Here is a 21455-nt window from a genome sequence, read left to right as displayed (position 1 = left end):
TGTCCTTCTTCCCTTCGCCCGTGCTGATGGAGGCGGAGGCGAGCCCGGCTGAGTCCACGCCGCTCTGCCTCACCAAGCACTCAGTGTGCGACACGCAGGCGTACGGCGAGCTGACGTACGCCGAGCTGCCGTCCAGCACGGTGCTGGGCCGGCCCCGGAGCCCCTCCTACTTCCTGGGGGAGAGGTCAGAGATCAGGAGGAGGGCGCCGGCCGGCTCCACGTACGTCCGCTCCAAAATCAAGGTGAGGGAACCAGCGGCTCAATGTGGAGTCAAACAAAAAGTCGACATGAAACAAAATCCTCAAGTTTTCTCTCCTCTCTCTCTCTCTCTCCTCCGCAGGTGACCACGGGCGAGCTACCCCCCAGCCCCACCCCTTTACCTCTCTCTCTTCCTCCCATTCCCACCACGCCCTCACCGACCCCACCTGCCACCGTGATGCCCGTCGCCCTGACGACCATCCCTTCCACCCTGCAGGTGGTCTCCATGGTAACCAGATCCACAGGTCAAAGTTCGTCCACGGGGAAATCGGGGGTGTTTGTGTGCCAGGTATGAGCGAGTCTGGAACAACCGTTTAAAACTGGAATCCACATTTTTATATTTCATATTAATGAGCTTGTTGGTGAATCAGGACAAATTAATGTAGGTGGACGTTGATTTTGTCAAATTTAGACACTTGTACATAAAATAACAACTGAATTTTGATCTTTCATGGACACAATCGTTCAAAATACCAAATTGTTTTCATGGTAAAACTTTATAAAACTCAATTAGGAGACCCTGTGTGGAGTTTGTGGTTTGAAACACACATTCCTGCAGTTTCTCACCATTCTGAAGTTAAAGAATGTCGAGTTGCAGCATATCTGCATTTCTCTGGGAGCTTGTTCCAGATACGTGCAGGATAGAACCTGAACGCTGCTTCTCCATGTGTAGTTTTGACTCTGGATGGTTCATAAACGTAGCAGCAGGTCAGAAATATAGTCAGGCTGTAAATAAAGTAGCATCGGTAAATTCTTGGACAGACAGGACGTCTCTGTGACTTCTCTGACTGAGTGTTCCTGCCTGTAGGTTTGTAAGAAGACCTTCCAGCACCAGCGCATGTTAAACCGACACGTGAAGTGTCACAACGACACCAAGAGACACATCTGCACGTTCTGCGGCAAAGGCTTCAACGACACCTTCGACCTCAAGAGACACGTCCGCACACACACAGGTGACCCGGCTCCTCCTCGCCAAACGCAGCCGCTCAGTCTCCGACACATCAGAGGAAGAGGGTGTGACACATTCTGATTTTTTTTTTTTCCCCCTGCAGGTGTTCGTCCGTACAAGTGCGACCTGTGCGACAAGGCCTTCACCCAGCGCTGCTCCCTGGAGTCGCACATGACCAAGATCCACAGCGTCACCCTGGACTACGCCTTCAAGGAGCGGCGCAACAAGCTGTACGTGTGCGAGGAGTGCGGCCACACGGCGGCGACGCAGGACGAGCTGGGCGTGCACCTCCGCTCGCTGCACCCGGACAGCGCCCTGCTGAAGGGGAAGGCTGCCAGGAGGGCGGGGGGGGAGAGGGCGGGGAAAGAGGAAGGGTCGGTCGGGGGGTCGGCGCCGGGTTCCCCCCGAGGAGCCGACAGCGACGACACCACGGGATCGGCCGAGCCGTAGAGGGGGGGGGGGGGGCGGGAGGCGGGTCGGCACAATAAGCTCGGGGGGGATGAAGGATGGAGGATGGACGACAAGTCAGAGTTATACCTCTACAGTTCTAAATGTATATATATTATGTGTGTGTGTATATTTATGAATGTGTGTGTGTGTGGGGATCTGTATGTGACTCATGTTAAACGAGGCCAAGTTGACTCAATGTTCATATTTGTTGGGATTTTGTTGTGGAAAAGAGTATTTACACATCTGACAATATATTTTTCTGCCTTTTTATATTGCATGTGCATATTTCCTGTTGGTGCATGAAATGTGAGTTTTCTACTCAAAAACCTGAAAGCATTATATTAAAGGGAGTAATATATGAATCTGAGTCGTGTGTTTCCCACATTATTGACGTCATCTTGATTCTTGGTTTTTGTGTATCTAAAAGAAATGGTGGAGGAAGTACTCAAACATTTTACTTTGGTCAAAGTACGAATAAAAATACATAAATGCACTTAAATATAAAAAGTGAAAGTAAATATTAAGAGTAAAAGTACTTTCCGAGTGTATAATATTCCCTTATGCAATTATCTACTACTCATTATGGCTTAGCAGTGCCACCTTATTACTTGATACTTGAAAAATACACTTTTGTACCTTTCAACTTTACTCCACTACATATATTAACAAAGTCCGTTTACACTTGATACTTGAAGTACATTCAAAAGCAAGTACTTGTTTACTTTTACTGAAGTACAAAAGTTATTGTGGGACTTTTATTTGAGTAAATATACAAAGTACATTCACTTTGCTGTTGTACTTAAGTGCAGATACATAAAAAAGTACTAGAAACTAAATATACTTTGTCACGTCCCACCACTGTTTAAAATAGCAACTAAGTCATGGCAGAAGTGAGTTTTTACATAATATTTAATCCAGTTACTTATGCAGTATAAATACTTTTTGTTTCCTGTATGAACTACACACGAAGAGTTTGTCATCACGGCGTTGTTTCACGTTTTTAAGGCGTTGTCAGCAACCTGGTTTCACTTCAGTCCAACAGAACAGGCAAGGCCAGTTTATTTGTAGAGGTCGTTTCAACAAGGCATTTCAAAGTGCTTTACATAAAATGCAAAAGGCATCCGGACAAATTTCTAAAAGCAACACAAGACAACACAAAAAAGTGTTTAGAAAAGATCTGTGCAGGGATGGGATCCACTTGAGCTGCAGCTTTAAGAATACGATAACAAATCTCTTCAGTGCACAAACGATGGTTTTACTGTTACACACTAATCACGCTGCCTGTTTCACCCCCAAGCTTTTCAGTGTGTTCTGGAAGAGAGACAGAGAGAGAGAGAGAGGGGGCGGGAGAGAGAGAGAGAGGGAGAGGAGGTAGCTGCGAGGGTGAGGTCGGATTCCTGGTGTCTGTCCGGTCTTGTTGGAAGATTCCTGCGAACTCCCTTCAGCCCGAGGAAACCTGGGCTCGGCTTCAGGTTACAGCCACATAACGGTTTGTGAAGCCAGAGGGCGAAGGGCCGTGTCACACTCACTCAGTTCTCTGTTAAAATGACATCATAAGGCCACTTGTTTTTTATTTAATACTTCTTTTTAGTTGAGAAAGTGAAGCAAATTGATCTCAATCGCCCCCTGGTGGCTGACTGCAGCATAGGCCACAAACCCTGCCTCCTCCATGTTAGTGAATGAGACATGGACCGGACATGGACATGGATCTGAGATGTTTTGTCAAAAACTGGATGGATCATAATTAAAGTTATTAAAGAAATGCATGGTCCCACTAAGGATGACTTATTTTTTTTATCAAGCAAAACCTGCAAAAACATGTTGTGGGTCTGTTTTCTGATATGTGAGTTTTTTCTGCTTTTGCTCATATTATATAGATATAAAATATTTTTTTCAAAGTGATATTATAAAGCCTACACCAAATAATAAATCGATTAGAGATTACAATCAAACAAATTGCTAGAAGAAGACATTATTATGTTTTTTTTTGTCTCGCATTTAAAGTCCTAAAACTATATTTATTCAAACTTCAAAGCGTGAATTAAAAATATAAAAAATTCAGTTCTTTAATTCATTAGTTTGCATATAAATTAACTATCTATTCATTTGTTTGTTTTGATCAACTTTCTATCACTAACTCAGTTTCATGGCGTCCCTTGCGCTGACTTCCGCTTCCGGCCATGTGACCGCCGCGTCAGCCCGGAAGTGCAGGGTTTGTTTTGAAAAGCAGGCGCCAGCAGCAGCAGAAGCTAAAAGGTCAAAGGTGAGCGGAGTTTCCAGGTAAACACACTTTGTATTTATCTGTTTTACTTTATTTAAACTTTTAGAACGTGTTGTTCACTAGTTTGAAACTCACTGCCTTGTTTATAACAGGAGGCTGCTAACGTTAGCTGCTGTTAGCCGGTGTTAGCTTGTGTTAGCTGCTGTTAGCCGGTGTTAGCTTGTGTTAGCTGCTGTTAGCTTGTGTTAGCTGCTGGAAGCTGCTGTTAGCTGTTGTTAGCTGTTGTTAGCTGCTGTTAGCTACTGTTTGCTTGTGTTAGCTTGTGTTAGCTGCTATAAGCTGGTGTTAGCTGCTGTTAGCTGGTGCTAGCTGCTGTTAGCTACTGTTAGCTTGTGTTAGCCGAAGTGGCTAACATGGGAGTTCCTGGTGCTGTGTCCGGCAGGTGCGGGGGGGATGCCAGCTCCGGAGCCCGTCAGGCAGGGTCGGAAACGCGGCCTGCCCTCCTGCCCCAACCCGCTGTTCCTCCGCTGGCTCACGGAGCTGCGGGACGAGGCCAAGGAGAAAGGACACAAGATCCAGTTCTGCTACCAGAAGGTGAACAGGACCCCCCCCCACACACACACACACAATAACACAACCCCCTGTGTTGTGTAGTTGTGTGTGCACATGGTGTCACAATCTGACAGCTGAGATCCCTTTAACTTCCTGTGGACAATAACAGACTCATTTTGCACACTTCATTCCCTGCTGATTACAATATTTACATTTGCACAAACACAACACAGCAGATTTATTGTCTTGTAAACTCATTTCTGGCAATAAACCCTGATTGTGATTCTCAAAATTCACGTGAACAACTGAGAAAGTCTGAGAACAAGTTATTGACGCCACAATCGTGAATTCAAATGGTTTTACAATCACTCGCCTTTCATCGATCTCTCACAAACCTCCAACAACTCTTTCTATAATTATTTATCTGCCTGTCGCACGTGACAATTTATATATTTATATTCATGCAGATACAGATCAGGAGCTTCCACTAATGTTAATATCAAACACTGTAATCATTCAAAAATAACTAGAACACAAAGGTTTTCTAATTGACATGAAAAGGAGTGTTGACATACATGACTGTAAGAGATGGTATTGAAATGATAATAAATATTTTGTGTGCATGTTTTTTTTAATCAGGCCATCAGCTCCCTGAATAAATATCCTCTGCCGCTGCAAAACGCCAAAGAGGCGAAAATCCTCCAGAACTTTGGAGACGGGATCTGCAAAATACTGGATGAGAAACTCCAACGATACTTGAGAGAGAACGGTGAGAAGCACGAGAACGGATCAAGTAACCGAACACTGTTGGGATCTTAATTACCATGTTACCAAAAAGAACAAATGACCTCATGATCACACAGTGAAGAGAAATATCAATCAATCAATCAATCAAGTTTTATTTGTATAGCCCACATTCACAAATAACAATTTGTCTCATAGGGCTTTAACATTGTGTGACATCCTCTGTCCTTAACCCTCAGCAAGAGTAAGGAAAAACTACTAAAAACCCTTTTCACAGGTAAAAATATGTAGAAACCTCAGAGAGAGCCACATGTGAGGGATCCCTCTCTCAGGACGGACAGAAGTGCAATAGATGTCAGGTGTAAGAAAACATCATCAGGATTTTTAGCAGCATCCATTAGGCTAAACATTTTTCAATACTATGTGTCAGGCAGTCCCGCTGCAATCACAGTCTCTGGCCAGCAGCAAGACCACGATCCAGCATCAGGATGGATCCACTATAATCCACAGTCATTGTCCACCGCCGCCAGTTAGAATCCATTATCAGCTGCCGCCTCGGTCGTGGTCCCTCATCATCCGATGCCAACGCGACAAAGGATCCTCCATTACAACGACGATCAGCTGGCACGATACAGAATCCACCGAACTGGATCCACCATTGCGACCTCCGACACGCGATCCACAATCATAATCCATGGTGCGGCCACAGCTGTGGCCCTGCATCCGCGGGCGCTAAGGCACAGAAACTCCGGGAAAGGGGTCAAGTTAGTAACATGTACTGATCAGATAAGAATTATCTTGATGTGATAAATATGGAGAAAAGGAAGGAGAAGCAGGAAAGAGAAGCTCCGTGTGTCTTGTGTCATAAATTCCCTGTGCGTCTTAGCATCATCAGGGGTTTTTGCCATTTAATCAAATTTGGAACATCGCACAAATTAGCTCTAACTATAAGCTTTATAAAAAAGGAAGGTTTTGAGTCTACTTTTAAACGAACAGAGCGTGTCTGCCTCCCTAACTGAAAGTGAGAGATTATTCCACAGCAGTGGGGCTTGATGGCTAAAAGCTCTGGCTCCTACTCTACTTTTAGAGACTTTAGGGACAACAAGTAAACCTGAGTTCTGGGATCGGAGTGCTCTAGTAGGTTGATATGGAACTAACATCTCTTTAAGGTAAAGAGGTGCCATATCATTAAGGGCCTTGAAGGTGAGGAGGAGAATTTTAAATTCTATTCTAGATTTAACAGGAAGCCAGTGTAGCGATGCTAATACTGGAGAAATGTGCTCTCTTTTCTTAGTTCTCGTCAGGACACGTGCTGCGGCATTTTGGACCAGCTGCAGAGTCTTTAACGACTTACTGCTGGAGCCTGATAATAGTGAATTACAGTAGTCCAGTCTCGATGTAACAAAGGCGTGGACTAGTTTTTCTGCATCTTTTTGCGAAAGGACATGTCTGATTTTTGAGATATTACGCAAGTGGAAAAACGCGGTCCTAGAAATTACTTTTAAGTGACTATTAAAGGACAAATCAGGATCGAAGATCACTCCCAAGTTCCTGACTGTGTCATTGGAAGCAAGGGCAATGTCATCTAGCGCAGCTATATCATTAGATAATGTATCTCTAAGGTGTTTAGGGCCGAGTATTATAACCTCTGTTTTATCTGAGTTTAATAAGAGAAAATTGCGGGTCATCCAGGTTTTTATGTCCTTGAGACATGCTCGAAGTTTAGTTAATTGATTACTTTGATCAGGTTTTATTGACAAATATAACTGGGTGTCATCCGCATAACAGTGAAAATTTACCGAGTGTGTCCTGATAATGTTTCCTAGTGGAAGCATATATAATGAGAATAAAATTGGGCCGAGCACAGACCCCTGTGGGACACCATGGTTAACTTTGGTGCGCACCGATGACTCATCATTGATTTGAACGAATTGGGAGCGATCAGCAAAATAAGATTTAAACCAGTTTAAGGCCGTTCCTTTAATGTTAATTAACTGTTTTAGTCTCTCTAATAAAATTTGATGGTCAATTGTGTCGAATGCTGCACTGAGATCTAACAGAACGAGGACAGACACAAGTCCCTGATCTGAAGCTATTAGAAGGTCATTAGTGACTTTTGCCAGGGCTGTCTCTGTGCTATGATTGGTTCTAAACCCAGACTGAAAGTCTTCATATATATTATTTTCCTGGAGAAACTCACACAGCTGATTGGCTACAACTTTTTCTAAGATTTTAGATAGGAAGGGGAGATTAGATATTGGCCTGTAATTTGCTAAAACCTCTGGGTCTAGGGTGGGTTTTTTGAGTAGGGGTTTGATTACAGCTATTTTAAAAGACTGTGGTACATAACCTGATGATAATGACAGATTGATTGTGTTAAGTAACGAATTATCTATTAGGGGCAGAATTTCTTTAAGTAATTTAGTTGGAATCGGATCTAAAATACAGGTTGTTGGTTTAGAACCTGAGACTATTTTGGTAAACTGATCACGGGTGATCAGAGAGAAGCTGTCTAAATAATGGGAAGGATTCTCAGCCGTTTCTGAGATCTCTATTGTTGGGAGGGTATTAGTGCCAATTGAGGGCAGGAGATGATTGATTTTATTTCTAATAGTTAGAATTTTATCATTAAAAAAGGTCATAAAGATATTGCAATTTAGGGATCGAGGAATACTGGGTTCGGTGGAGGTGTGACTCTCTGTCAGCCTGGCTACAGTGCTGAAGAGAAACCTGGGGTTGTTTTTATTCTCTTCTATTAGTTTTGAATAATAGGCAGCTCTTGCTTTGTGGAGAGCCTTTTTATATTCTGTAACACTACTCTTCCAGTCTAGGAGATTTTCAACACTGTTGCTGGAGCGCCACTTCCTTTCTAATTTTCTTGATATTTGTTTCAACTCATGTGTCTTGGAATTATACCACGGAGCTAATTGACTATGTTTTACACATTTCTTTTTTAGAGGCGCTATTGAGTCTAATGTTAATCGTAATGAGTCTGCAGAGCTTTCTACGAGGTGGTCAATCTCAATAGAGCTCGGGTTTTTAAAGAATTTGTTGTTTATGTCGACGGATAATACGGGTTTAAATGTAATCGGAATTATTTCCTTAAATTTAGCTACAGCACTATCAGGTAGACATCTAGAAAATGAGTTTTTTATTAGTGGCATATATTCAGATAGTGAAAAATCGAAGGTTATTAAATTATGGTCTGATAGTACTGGATTGCGCGGAAGTACTGTTAAATGTTCAATTTTGACACCGTATGATAACACAAGGTCAAGTGTGTGGTTACAACAATGAGTAGGTTGATGCACACACTGACTAAAACCAATTGAGTCTAGTATTGAAATAAATGCTACGCTCAGGCTATCTTTATTATTGTCAACATGAATATTAAAGTCACCAACAATAATAATTTTATCTGTCTTTAGGACTAGGTTTGATAAAAACTCAGGGAATTCTGTTAGAAATTCAGTATAAGCCCCAGGAGCACGATAAACTACAGCAAATATGATTGGCTGTTGGTGTTTCCTGGATTGACGTGGAAGATTAAGAACAAGACATTCAAATGAGTTGTAGCTAAGTTTAGGTTTAGGATTAATTGATAGACTGGAGCTAAAAATAGCAGCAACTCCACCTCCTCGCCCGAGTTCCCTGGGAACGTGTGAATTTATATGACTGGGGGGAGTAGATTCATTTAAACTGACATATTCATCAGGATGCAGCCACGTCTCAGTAAGGGACATTACATCTATATTGTAGTCTGAGACTAGTTCATTAACTAAAATAGCCTTTGAGGACAGTGATCTAATGTTTAAAAGACCACATTTGAAAGTCTTAGTTTCCTGTGTTGTTCCAGAGGTTGTGTTAATTTGTATAAGATTATTGTGAGTTCTCGCTCTGTTATTGTTTAATTTAAATAATTGAATCGGACGGTAGACAGAGACAGTCTCTATGCGGTTGGGTGACTGATCCAGAGGGAGCGCAGAGAAGTGTTTAGCACTGCAGCTCTGCTTCCTGGTCCCAACTCTGGGTTGTCATGTGATAGACTTAGTAATATTCTTAGATAAGAGAGCTGCTCCATCCCAAGTGGGATGAACGCCGTCTCTCCTAACAAGACCAGGTTTCCTCCAAAAAGTTTGCCAATTATCTATAAAGCCCACACCGTTTACAGGACACCACCTCGACAGCCAGCGGTTAAAAGAAAACATGCGACTAAACATGTCATCACCTGTAGTGTTAGGGAGAGGGCCAGAGAAAACTACTGTGTCCGACATCGTTTTAGCAAAAGCACACACAGACTCAACATTAACTTTAGTGACCTCCGACATACGAAGCCGGGAGTCGTTGCTGCCGACGTGAATTACGATTTTACTGTATTTACGTTTAGTTTTAGCCAGCAGCTTCAATTTGGATTGGATGTCGCCGGCTCTGGCCCCCGGGATACAATTGACTATGGCCGCTGGTGTCGCTAATCTCACGTTTCTGAGAACCGAGTCGCCAATAACCAGAGTTTGATTCTCAGCGGGTGCGTCGCTGAGTGGAGAAAATCTATTTGAGACGTGAGCTGGTGGCTCTTTAATCGTGGGCTTTCTATGGGTGGTACTATGCCCCCTCCGGACCGTCACCCAGCCACCCTGGGCTCCCGGCTGCCCGGGGCAAGTCGAGGGACTGCTAGCTGAAGCTAAGCTAGGTGGCTTCGCTGCGGCTAGCACGGGCCGGCTAACTATAGCTAACGGGGGTTCTAAGCTGAGGAGCCGAGCTTCTAAGTTGCTAAGCCTCGCCTCCATGTCTACCAACATACTACATTTATTACATTTACCACTACTGTTAATGGAGGCGGAGGAGTAAGTAAACATGAGACACTCGGAGCAGGAGAGAGCGGTGGAGCGAGAGGGAGAGAGAGAACACATCGCTGCTAAAACTATGAGTGTGAGATTTAAACAGAACACAGAATCACAAAGCACCAGAGAGGAGGGGCTGGTATGTGAGGGTCCTTAACTATATACCGGTGATTTTAGCCGTAGTAGAACAGAAAGACAGTTGTGTTTAGCGGAGGAGCTAATTCAGATAGCGACTACACCACCCGTGTCCCGTGGCAATAACAGGAAGTGACGAAATGACGCAGCACGCTTACCGTAAACACTGGAGAAGATCCCACATCCACCAGCAACCTGTGAAGAAACAACGTCCTCCTCCTCAGACGTGATGATAATAGGGAGAGAATCCAAAGAAAGTAGATTGATTATATTTTAAACATTGATTTCCTCTGTCTTCACTTTTCTTTTGAATCTCTGCTCCAGGTCCAAACGCTCCTATTCACTCTCTGCCTAAAGGGGCGCCCCCTCCTGGCAGACCAGACAACAACAACATGGCTCCGCCCACAAAGGTAACAAGCAGGACATCAAATATCCACTGAGGCCCAAAAGTCTCCGTATGATGCCACATTTAAATCAACAAGATCCAGATTTGTCTTTGTGATCTGTCTTTCTTTCTAGAAGAATGTTGCCGGGGATAAAGGGAAGGATAAAGGAGGAGGAGGAGGGAGGAAGAAGAGGGAGTATGTCCCTCAGAAGAGGTCGGGAGGTCACGCTGTTCTCCTCACACTTCACAGACAGTCACAGGTACAACTCTCCCTATTTTACATTTCACAAACATGTACACGTATGTCACCGTGTCCTCAGTTTGTCTCATCATCATCTTTGTCTCCAGATCCTGGGAAGTAAAGGTTTCATGTTTAAACTGGAGCTACAAGCCGAGGCCCAGCTTCTCTGTGACAAGTCCTTCAGCGTCGTGAGTCAATTTCTCTCACGATCGTCATTTCAAAATAAACTAATATGCAGACTTCATTCTCTTCTTCATGTTGTGTGCGTCTGCCTGCAGCCAGATCTGGGCAGCAAGTACACGGCCTGGTCCTCAGTCAGCACGCTGATCCAGAAGAACCTGGTGATCAAGACCCACAATCCTGCAAGGTACACAACTAACACACACACACGCCAATAAAATCAGGAAGAGGAAATTCTCCTGATTCTGATGAAGACCTGTTTTTCAGGACACTTCAGTGATTTAATTGTTTTCTGTCTCAGGTTTTCTCTGACTGACGAGGGTCAGATTTTGGCCGAGCGACTGGAGGCAGCGGAGGAAGGATCTAAAGACCGAGTGGAGTCGAGGAGTGAAAGAGAAGAAGAGGAGGAGGAGGAGGAGGAGGAGGAGGAGGAGGAGGAGGAGGAGGAGAAGGAGGAGGAAGGTGGTCCAGGGGTTGTGGATCTTACTTGTAGTGACGAAGAAGAAGAGGAGGAGGAGAAAGAGGACAGAACACAGTGAGTTGATGCTAAAGAGGTGAAAGTTTTCATGTTGTCTTCAGCTGGAACAACACACATCACTTTGTCTTCACAGTCCCACAGAGAAGCCGCCCGGCGTCGCTCAGTCAGACGTGGACGAGATGAGATTAGATCCACAAACCAGCAGGAAGCGGAATGCAGGAAGTCTTCTACCTGGGACGTATGATATCTTGCTCTGCGTTGACTTCATTGAAACTACAGGGTAAGAGAACTATGCTGTGGCCGTGAATGTGTGCGTACTTGTTATTTGTGTCCTCGTCCGATCACGACCTTCGTTTGTGCAGCGGCAGCAGCCACAAGAAGCAGGAGCTGGTCAAAGAGCTTCAGAGAAATGGAGTGAGCTTCGATGTCAGGAAACTAAATGTGGGCGACTTCCTGTGGGTGGCTCGGGAGAAGGTGGCTCCCGTTCCAGGTAACGCAGGAAAGTGATGATTCTAGTTTCTTCGCTTCCCTTCTTTTCTCTTTGTCTTTTCTGCATCTCGACACAAACTCAGACGATAGAACCTCTGCAGCTGATTCTTCCCTCACGGTTCCCGTCTCCTCTCAGGTCAGCTGCGAGCTCCGGCCGGCAGAGAGCTGGTGCTGGATTACATCATCGAGAGGAAGAGGATGGACGACCTGTGCGGCAGCATCATCGACGGACGCTTCAGGGAACAGAAGGTCGGGCGAGTGTACATTTCACTTATAATGGTTACATTGCAATATTTGTATTTTCCTTTATACTATCTTGTAGTATTATTTATATTATGGTCACTTACTTTTAATTATTTTTTCTGTATCATGGTCACTACTGTTGCAATATTACTTATAATACTTTTGTTTTCATTACAATAACACTTACATCACTCCACTTTCTCCCCAGTACCTGCTTTTGCACAGTGTCTGTTTTGCAGGTTGTTTTTGTTTTCTGTATATTTTTACTCTCATTATGTGTAGTTTAGTAGTGTATATATTTTGATCTTTCTTTTTTATTGTTGCTTCGGCACTGTTATTTAAATTCTGTTTTTCTCTTTTTTGCTGTAACAAGTGAATTTCCCCGTTGTGTGGATAAATAAAGAAATCTAATCTAATCTAATTTCCTCGTCAGTAAAGCTACAGATCATTTTACGGATCAAGTTTCTCTTGAAGCATCAACGATAAAGATTTTCTATTTTCTGATGAATTGTTTTCCTCTTCCTAGCTTTAGCCATAATTTGACTTTTCATCTAGCTCTCTCTCTCTTTCTTTCTCGTTCACTTTCTCCGTCAGTTTCGCCTGAAGAGGTGCGGTCTTCACAGGCCCATCTACCTGGTGGAGGAATGTGGAACTGCGGCCTCTCACATGAGTTTACCTGAGGCGACGCTGCAGCAGGCGATCGTCAACACTCAGGTGAGCGGAAGGAAATGAATCATGGTTTCATTTCTTTAATTAATAAATAAATATAAACATGAGGATTTGCTGCTTTTATTTGTCTCACCTGATTGTAAAGTAACATTTTTTGATGTTATTGATAATAGAGTTTTGAAAACCATTGCAGGTGGTGGATGGTTTCTTCGTGAAGAGAGTCCAGGACGTGAGGGAGTCTGCGGCCTACCTCACCATCATGACCCGGTACCTCACTAAACTCTACCAGGTAACTGACACTCAAGTCTCTTCAGTCTGTGGTTCCTACGCTGCCTCTGTAAACACGTCTGTGATTCACCGACTCCCTCACTTCCTCCTCGTTTTACTCTTCTCTTCGTTCCAGGACCGGACGCTGATCTGTCGCTCCAGAGAGCTGGAGGGGGACGAAGCATGTGACGAGGAGAGAGGGAGCCCGTCCTGCTCGCTCATTTCATTTGCAGAGTTCAACCACGGGGCGATCAAAAACAAGGTGTGTGTCTATCTATCCATCCATCTATTCATCTCTCTCTCTCTATCTATCTGTAGTAAATGAAATCAAGATGCACAAAATTACATTTTCATCAAGATCCATGAATCAGCCCCAAACTGACAGAACAGCCATCTGCAGGCTGGATCAGCCGGGGCTCAAACCTGACCTGTTGCTCTGTGGTCAACCCGCTCTACCTCCTGGACCACAGCCACCCTCAATAAAAAAAATAATCATAAAAAGTGTGATTATAAATCCATGTTTTTGTTCCTCCAGTGTCAGACAGTGAAGGAAGTGTTCGCCAGACAGTTGATGCAGATCAGCGGTTTGTCTGGAGACAAGGCAGCAGCCATACTGGAGATATACAGCACCCCCTACAGGTAGCGCACACACATAACACACAGATCACTACTATTAAATAAAGAACAACAAAGAGTCCCATCAAACCAAAGCTGCTCTTTCTCTCTCTCTCTCTCTCTCTCAAGTCTCCTGACGGCGTATGAACGATGTGCAAGTGAAGCAGAGAAAGAGAAACTTCTCTCTTCGATACGATACGGGAAACTCAAAAGGTTTGTACAAGATGTTTTATTTATAAGATGTTAACGTTCAAATGTCCTGAAAATGTTCAGGTTTTAAATAATATTTTCTTATAATTACATTTAATTTCTGTAGCATTTGTTTTGGGTAGAAAAGCACTTTGTCCCGTGTCAGAGATCATGTGCAGCTATCGACTCTGAAGGACTTGAACTAATGAAACTTTATTTAAAACCCATCGTGCTACGAGAAGGTCGATCAACATAGTCTCCTTTGTTTTTCAGAAACCTCGGTCCAGCTCTGAGCAAAACCGTTCATCAGCTTTACTGTACACAAGGAGCGCTGTCATGAGAACACACACACACACACACACAAATTAAGCTAAACTCGAGCGCACTCCTCTTGTTATCTGACCACATGATGTCTTTATTTTATCAGATTGACTTGAACTGTTTATGATTTGATAAAGTTGCTGCTATTTTATTTTCTATAAAATTGTTCCTGTTGAAGAATTTCACAAATGATACTTGATCAATAAAGTTTCTTATTTTTGAACATTAGTCTGTTGTTCGTCAGTCTCTGGGTCTCACACGTTTAACTAAAGATTTGTGTTTATCGCTCGATAGCGTCTATAATCGAGTTCCAGAATAAATAAATCCTTCAAAACAGAAGATCGCATTCTCCCCAAGCGTCCAGAAAACCGAACAAGAGCCAAAGAGAAGATTCAAACCCAACACTTCACCAAACTAGAATCCTCTCCCTGTGTTTGTGTGTCTCCAGTGATCAGTGCAGGTTTGAAGACAAACTCAAAAAATCACAATCCAGTCTCCTATACCCGGTTCATTGAGGTCACAGGACCTTCGACTGAACTCACTAATTTATGAAAATATTAGCAAACATTGCTGTTATTTACCTTTCTGATGTTTATGAATAAATTCAAGAACGTGACGTGTTCCAGTGTTTTAATTCACCGGTGCATTGATCTGAGAGAAACACTGAAAAGCTTTAAATTGAGTTTGATTGGTTCAGGGGACGGTGAACATGGAGAATGTTTCCTCTTTTATTCCCACTAAGAATTGAACAAACCAACCGATTAATGTGTGTAGACGTGTGGTGTAGAAAAGCAGGTTTGTGCTGTTGCATAAGTTTTACTTGGAACACGACAAATAAATCAGATGTGCCTGAAAAAAAAGAAAAGACAAGATGTCTTGGAAACAAACGAGACGCTGGACGTCAGGTGATCAAACTATATAAACGGGAGGATTGTTTTGAGCTATCTTATCGTGAGGAAATCTGACAACGTTCACACACACACACACACACTCGGGAGTTACCCTCTCTACTCAGTCAGTAAAAATCCTTGTTTCCACTAGTTGTAGCTGATATTTATGGGATGTAAATATGTCTGGCTTTGGCGACTCCTTGTGGGCGAGCGTGAAATAAAACTTGACAAAGCTGAATTAAATCCTACGTCCAGGAGCCGAGTCTCTGTGGGAGCGACAGGATTCACTCAAGGATCTACGAACGCTGTTGTGAGGTCATGTGTGTGTAACTCTTCCTAATTTGAAAATAAAATCAGAAGCAATTGGGTGTTTGACAATATTGGTTGTGTGTTTATTTACACTCGGCCACGCCTCCTCTGCTCTGGTCCCTAACCTGACAACCTCTGTCCTACGCAACAAAAACAGGAATACAAAAAAGGAACAGATTAACAAAGTGCCATTTCCATTGTTTTCTCTTTTAAAGGAGAGAATCCGACTTTTTCAGGTCCGTCTTAACACAACACGTTAACGTCACGTATGTTTAAGGAGTCATCGGTCGTGATGTAATCCCTTCTCCGTTCAACGGTACGTCCTTCTGTGGAAACATCTGATGATCAAGACATAGATCAATAAAGATGGACGACATGATGGCTCCACTTAAGTGAAGGAAAATCATCTTGATTGCCCCCTAGTGGCTGGCTGCAGTATACATGTTTTAATTTGTTAATTGATGATATAAAACGATCTTCAAATCACGTCAACACGATGGCAGCGCTGATATTCGGGATAATTGAGCCGCTGTTGGAGCGAATTTCCAATTTGCATTTCACACTGATCAAAAATCCTCCTCCGTCTTTTCCACTGGAAGGATTATCAATCCTCCTTCTCTAATAAAAGGAAGAACACCACCTCTCTTAATGTACGTGGGGACATGCGAGTGCAGGACGAAGACGGACATGAAAAAGAATCGGAGCATTTCTCCACCTACAGTAAAAACAGGAGCAACAGGAGCAACGGGGGTAAAACTGATCCCAACTCCAAACCAGAGTCACTTTCTCTCTCTCTCTCTCTCTCAACTGGTCCCAATCATAAAGCACGACGGGCGTCATCGCCGACTCCGACACCTCGAGTCAAATATCCACTTCCTCCTCACGTCAGTCACTCAGAGTGCGAGATGCCTCTGTGGTCAGTTCCCACACAACACGGGAAGAAGAAGAAGAAACAGTTTGATCCTGTGATTCCGTCCTCGACAGAGTTCAACAGGGGGCGTCTTGTTTAAAAAAAAAAAAAAAGAAATAAGGAACAGAACAGGATCCAGTAATAATCAGAACCCTTTCCAGCGAGGAGACAGAATACTGCAGGACTGTGGATAAAACAAAATGTGTTGTCCTCGGCTGTTTTGGCTTCATGAGTTCAACACATGAAGTCCAGCCGCCGCTGGTTAGTCGGGCAAGTCGATGCAGAGTTTAGGAGGCGGGACAAAGTATTTCCCGGGGCTCTGCGTGATCACCACGCCGGTCTTCTTGTGGAACATGGGCGCGATCTTGGGAGGCGGCTCGGGGACGGGCAGGTCCTCCGCCGCCTCGGGGTCGTCACTGCGCTGGAGGTCAAAGGACACATTGCCGTACTCCCGCAGGAAGGGGAGGAGCTCCAACAGGAAGTGGCAGAAGTCCTTGCGGATGCCAAACCACCCTGCAGGGACATCAGGACGGAAGAGAAACATCAAGACCCACAACCGAGCACAAGAGCACGATACATTTACAGAGCTGGAAATGTCTCTTAACAACCATGTCGACAAAAACATTATTAAATCTGTAGTTAAAATAATCATTAGTTGACAGAACTGATTATAGGAGAATGATTGCAAATGACTTAAATAATAAATAAGTTGTGTCATATTAGAAGACGGACGACGGTCAAGGAACAAATAAACCGCTCAGTTCCTTTAGATGTTACGATGCTAAGACACAATCAGCTGTGGTCCCGACCGCAGGCAGGACGGGAGCAGCAGAGAGCGGAACAGACGAGAAGAACCCACTCAGCACATCACTGGCTTTAAACACTCACAGTGGTTCCCTCCCTTCTGGCCGAAGGTGGTGGCCATGAGCGTGAGCAGCGAGAGCCACAGAGGCACGAACACACACACGTAGCTCAGGCTCTTGTTGTCGTCCAGCTTGTCCTGCTTGTCCTGCGTGTCCAGGTTGTGCACCAGGAGGATCTACACAGACACGTCGCAATTTAAATTATGCACGACACTTATATGAAAGTATTAGCGTCATAAGTTTCATGATACAAATAAATCGTCATAATTGAACGGAAATACTGTGATTACAGTCTATTACAATCTTTATGGTAATCAGTTCTTTTTTTTAAAGATGGTATCACTCTTAGGAAGGGAATCGAAAAAGATGCTATTTTTGTTCAAGCAACAAATATGTTTCAAATGTGTAAATAAATTTAAAAAATGTTTAGCAAACAACTTTAAACACGATGATTTATTATAAAAAATAATATTGGTTTTTGAAACTGACCTCAAAGGTGAGAAGCGGCACGACAATGGTCATCCAGCTGATCGCCATGGTGATGTGCGTTCGCCGTTGCTCGGCGATGATGTCGATGGAGCGGAGGAAGAGGACGGACCAGATGATGTAGTAGAGGACGACAAGGCACAGGAAGGACATCAGGATCCACAGCGGGACGCACACCACCTACACAACACACACACACAGACACACACACGAGGTGATGGTTGATTATTACAAGCGACAGAGGCCTTAGATTTAGAAAAGTAAATAAACTTTGTCTCTCACCAGCCACGGCCAGCCGATGATCTTGTCCAGCTTCAGAGCGATGAAGATGAACTGGAGAATATTCACTGAACACAACACCTCCAGCTGAGGAAGAGGAGGAGGAGGAGGAGGAAGGAGGGAGAGGTTGATGATGGTTGATGTTGTTTCTCACACAACTGCCTTATTTTTTCTGTCTATGCATCTTCACGTGTATCAGATTCCTTACCTCCAGGGAGCGGTCGTGCCTGAAGCCCCAGACGCAGGCGGCTACAGACACGGGCGACACGAGGAAGAGCGGCATGAAGACGATGAGCCAGAAGTACATTCCTCGGGCCAGGCGGTCGCACACCAACACCTCGAACATGAGCAGCAGGACGTGGAGCCCCACTGCGATCAGCATGGCCTTGAACTCCACACACGTCTCCCCCTCGGCTCTGAGGCAACACACACACACACAAATCATTATTACACAATGAAGCCAATGAGGCGCTTTGCCCACTTTTGGGATTAAGAGGGGGGGGGAATAGACACACTAGGGATGTCACGAGAACCGAAACTTACGATACCTTTCGATACGAAGATAAGAAAACACCGACGGTGCCCATTTTTTTTGAAGCACCGTGAACACCGATGATGCCAGCTGTTAGCAACTTAGCATTAGCATCGGTGCTGCGCCAGTCGACGTTTACATTCAGAAAACCAAGATGGCGACTGCGGCTGCAGCGATCGCCCCAACTTGACTTGTTTATTAAAAAGGCACAAAGAGTCGTGTATGGGAGGACTTTGCGTTTTAGGCAGATGATCGTGGCGTTATCATTTAATGCATAACGTGTCTCACAACAATGCGTCACTCACATGCGTCCGCAACTACTGTATAACCCACTCATAGTATATTATATTATCTATTGTATAGTCAAATACTTATATTTATACCTCTACTATATATCATATCATATTAGATCATACTCTTTGTATATTCTTGTATATACACATATTTATACATGTGTACATGTTATTATTATATTTACTATTATTATTATATATACTGTTGCTGCCATTTTTACTATATACTGCTATTATATTGGTATAATTACTATCATATATAAATATATATTATATTATATATACTGTACTATTTTTATATACTGTCTAACAATAACATTACCATCATATCATCAGTACTATTACCATCATCTTGCCACTGCACCTTATCTACCTATTTATCTTGTGCTTCTGTTTTTATTCTTTCTACCTCAATATTTTTTATTTTATTCTATTGTATTGTATTTTATTGTATTCAAATATACCGGCTGCTATGACGACTTAATTTCCCTTCGGGGATGAATAAAGTAATCTATCTATCTATCTATCTATCTATCTATCTATCTATCTATCTATCTATCTATCTATCTATCTATAACCCATAGTATATGCGCAAGCACATTAAACTACCGTATATGACATTAACAACATCCAAAGAATTCACTTTTGGAATATTTTTTTTACCGTGGTATCAGAATCGTGTTATTTTACTGGCATTGGCACCGACTACTGAATTGTTGGTATCGTGACCCCCCTAGTTCACACACAACGTGAACAAGGGAGAGAAATAATAATAAATATATTATCAATATGATGTGGGACAACAATGGGGGTCTACCTGTACTGGGGGTTGTGGGCCCAGACGCCTGTGCCCACGCAGGCCCCGAAGATGACCAGCAGCTTCCACAGCCAGATGGGGGTGAACACGGCCCAGTAGCTCCACTGGATGACTCCATCCAGCCGCAGGGACAGCAGCACGGAGAACAGCAGCAGGCAGGAGTAGATCAGGAACTTACTGCAGCAGGGGACAAGGACAAGGACAGTGTCAACTTGTGTCAAATTGAAATGCGATATTATTCTGCTCTCTGATATTTTTGTAATTTGTTGTTTAAAAATGTACGGCTTCTTCACGTAACTTTGATTTCCATTAAAGACTGTGACTAGATTAAATCTAAGGCTCCAACCGGCACCTTTCTTCTGTGGAAGTCTCACTCTTTGCTCAGGAAGGTATTTTGCAGCCTCTATAGTCTCTTATATGTCTATTTTATTTTACAGTCAAATACTAATTGAATGCATAGGCTTTTGAAAAAGTAAATGACATATAGTCTAATTTACTTCAAAATCACCAGGTTTAGAGGATAGATCAAATGTATAATATTGTATGAAACTCATTTGGTTTTGTTGGCAACAGTGTATTTCTTATTAAAACACAAAATGACTTCCACTTCATTACTTTTTCCATTGCCCTCGGATTGAGGTTTGATACAATTCAACCGAAACAACAAAATAAAAAAAATTGGTCGTCTTTCATTATCAACATTTAAAAGGAAAATTATAGTTTCTTTATTTCAAATAACAAATATCAGAATAACAGATGTTAATGCCCACTTTTGGGGGTTTTGACAGTTAGGGACCGCGGTGGGAAACGTCCTTACATAATCAGAGAAATCATAAAATAAGGAATAAGTGTGTTATGGACAAATTTGATGTAAACAGTGTCCAAAGTGAGGACAGGACTGGATTCACTAAAAATAAAGGAAGGGAAATGTATTATTCAGGATGTCATTAATTTAACCTGATAACACTGTATTTATCACCATCACTGATGTAAAACACTATTCATACGCATACTTTAACACTTAAATACAATATAAATAACAATAATAATAAGACTGCTTGTGCCACCTAATTAAATCTGATGTCACCTTATTATAAATGATGGCAACTCACAAATGCTGCGGTAATTTACAGTAAACACACACACAAGACAAACACAATAAACACAACAAGTAACACAATAAATGATCATAAAACCAAGTCCATCAGTAATGACAGCTAACGTGAGGCTAGTTTTAACTAAGGTTTGAAGCTAGCCCGTTAGCCTGTTAGCCTAGCTGGGTCAAACTAGTCAGTTTAACTCGCCGTTGCTGTGTGTCATCTTAGTTGTGTGTGAACTGTCACGTTTGTGTGTGTTATCAACGCAGTGTTAGTTCGTTACACAACAGGGACAACAACAACACACCGCCGCGATGCTAGGTGGCTAGCTAGCCAGCGTGCTAACAGGCGGCTAACGCTACCTGGGGTTGAAGTCCTGGAACAGGCCCCGGAGGTTCATGGTGGGACCGCGGAGGGCTACCTGGTTCCCAGTCGGACCAGCAGCAGGCTACACCTCGGACTGGCGGAGCTGGTTCGGCCGCTTCTGCTTCACTTCCATCACCGGCTCGGAGGCTAGCTAACTGGCTAGCAGGCTAACTCCCTGGCTTCCGGTAGGGGAGGGGTTGTTTCTGCTCCGGGAGACGGAAGTCACGTGGTCAGCCGAAAGCAGCCGAGTCCGAGCGACGGGGAAAAGGTGATTTTTGTTGTTGTTTTTTTTTACACATCTTTTTATTGTTTTTTTCGTTCACATACAGCAATAAATCAAACATACAGTGTATACAAAAATTCTTAGAGGTATAACAACGGCTTCT

The 21455-nt window shown here is 43.3% G+C and overlaps 3 protein-coding genes across 3 annotated transcripts in view; 2 read left to right on the top strand and 1 right to left on the bottom strand.

The window, feature by feature from the left end:
- ovol1a (ovo-like zinc finger 1a) overlaps positions 1-1657 on the top strand; it is a 6369-nt gene extending 4712 nt beyond the window's left edge. The window contains exons 2-5 of the mRNA XM_061066700.1: positions 1-242; positions 341-547; positions 1067-1211; positions 1311-1657. Coding sequence (XP_060922683.1) covers positions 1-242; positions 341-547; positions 1067-1211; positions 1311-1657 — 941 coding nt within the window. The remainder of the gene's footprint in view (positions 243-340; positions 548-1066; positions 1212-1310) is intronic.
- Positions 1658-3874: 2217 nt separating this feature from the next.
- On the top strand, positions 3875-14453 carry mus81 (MUS81 structure-specific endonuclease subunit). Its single transcript, XM_061066383.1, has 18 exons — positions 3875-3937; positions 4321-4472; positions 5070-5199; positions 10475-10560; positions 10670-10795; positions 10884-10964; positions 11055-11143; positions 11258-11330; positions 11379-11491; positions 11568-11714; positions 11797-11924; positions 12060-12172; positions 12761-12880; positions 13029-13124; positions 13239-13364; positions 13638-13741; positions 13847-13930; positions 14180-14453. Exons 2-18 carry the CDS (start codon positions 4332-4334, stop codon positions 14244-14246), a joined length of 1824 nt encoding a protein of 607 aa, XP_060922366.1. The 5' UTR covers positions 3875-3937; positions 4321-4331; the 3' UTR covers positions 14247-14453.
- Positions 14454-15480: 1027 nt separating this feature from the next.
- On the bottom strand, positions 15481-21248 carry tmem185 (transmembrane protein 185). Its single transcript, XM_061095914.1, has 7 exons — positions 21066-21248; positions 19607-19783; positions 18173-18380; positions 17968-18051; positions 17689-17865; positions 17225-17375; positions 15481-16849 (listed from the first exon to the last, which is right to left on the bottom strand). The coding sequence occupies exons 1-7, from the start codon at positions 21101-21103 to the stop codon at positions 16599-16601; spliced, it is 1086 nt and encodes a 361-aa protein (XP_060951897.1). The 5' UTR covers positions 21104-21248; the 3' UTR covers positions 15481-16598.
- Between the last annotated feature and the right edge of the window lie 207 nt (positions 21249-21455).

Source organism: Limanda limanda, chromosome 22, assembly GCF_963576545.1.
Source record: "Limanda limanda chromosome 22, fLimLim1.1, whole genome shotgun sequence".
NCBI classification, from domain to species: domain Eukaryota; kingdom Metazoa; phylum Chordata; class Actinopteri; order Pleuronectiformes; family Pleuronectidae; genus Limanda; species Limanda limanda.
The sequence above is the reverse complement of the archived record's forward strand: the minus strand, read 5'-3'. Positions and strand labels throughout refer to the sequence as shown.

Bases quoted from the DNA above. Each gene is read 5' to 3' on its own strand.
- tmem185 (XM_061095914.1), bottom strand. From the start codon at position 21,103: ATGAACCTCCGGGGCCTGTTCCAGGACTTCAACCCCAG. The intron at 19,784-21,065 runs GTAGCGTTAGCC...CCCCTGCTGCAG, and splicing joins TTCCAGGACTTCAACCCCAG to TAAGTTCCTGATCTACTCCT. The intron at 16,850-17,224 runs GTGAGTGTTTAA...ATGTCCCTGCAG, and splicing joins CCAGAAGGGAGGGAACCACT to GGTGGTTTGGCATCCGCAAG.
- mus81 (XM_061066383.1), top strand. From the start codon at position 4,332: ATGCCAGCTCCGGAGCCCGTCAGGCAGGGTCGGAAACGCGGCCTGCCC. The intron at 10,965-11,054 runs GTGAGTCAATTT...GTCTGCCTGCAG, and splicing joins GTGACAAGTCCTTCAGCGTC to CCAGATCTGGGCAGCAAGTA. The intron at 11,144-11,257 runs GTACACAACTAA...TTTCTGTCTCAG, and splicing joins AAGACCCACAATCCTGCAAG to GTTTTCTCTGACTGACGAGG.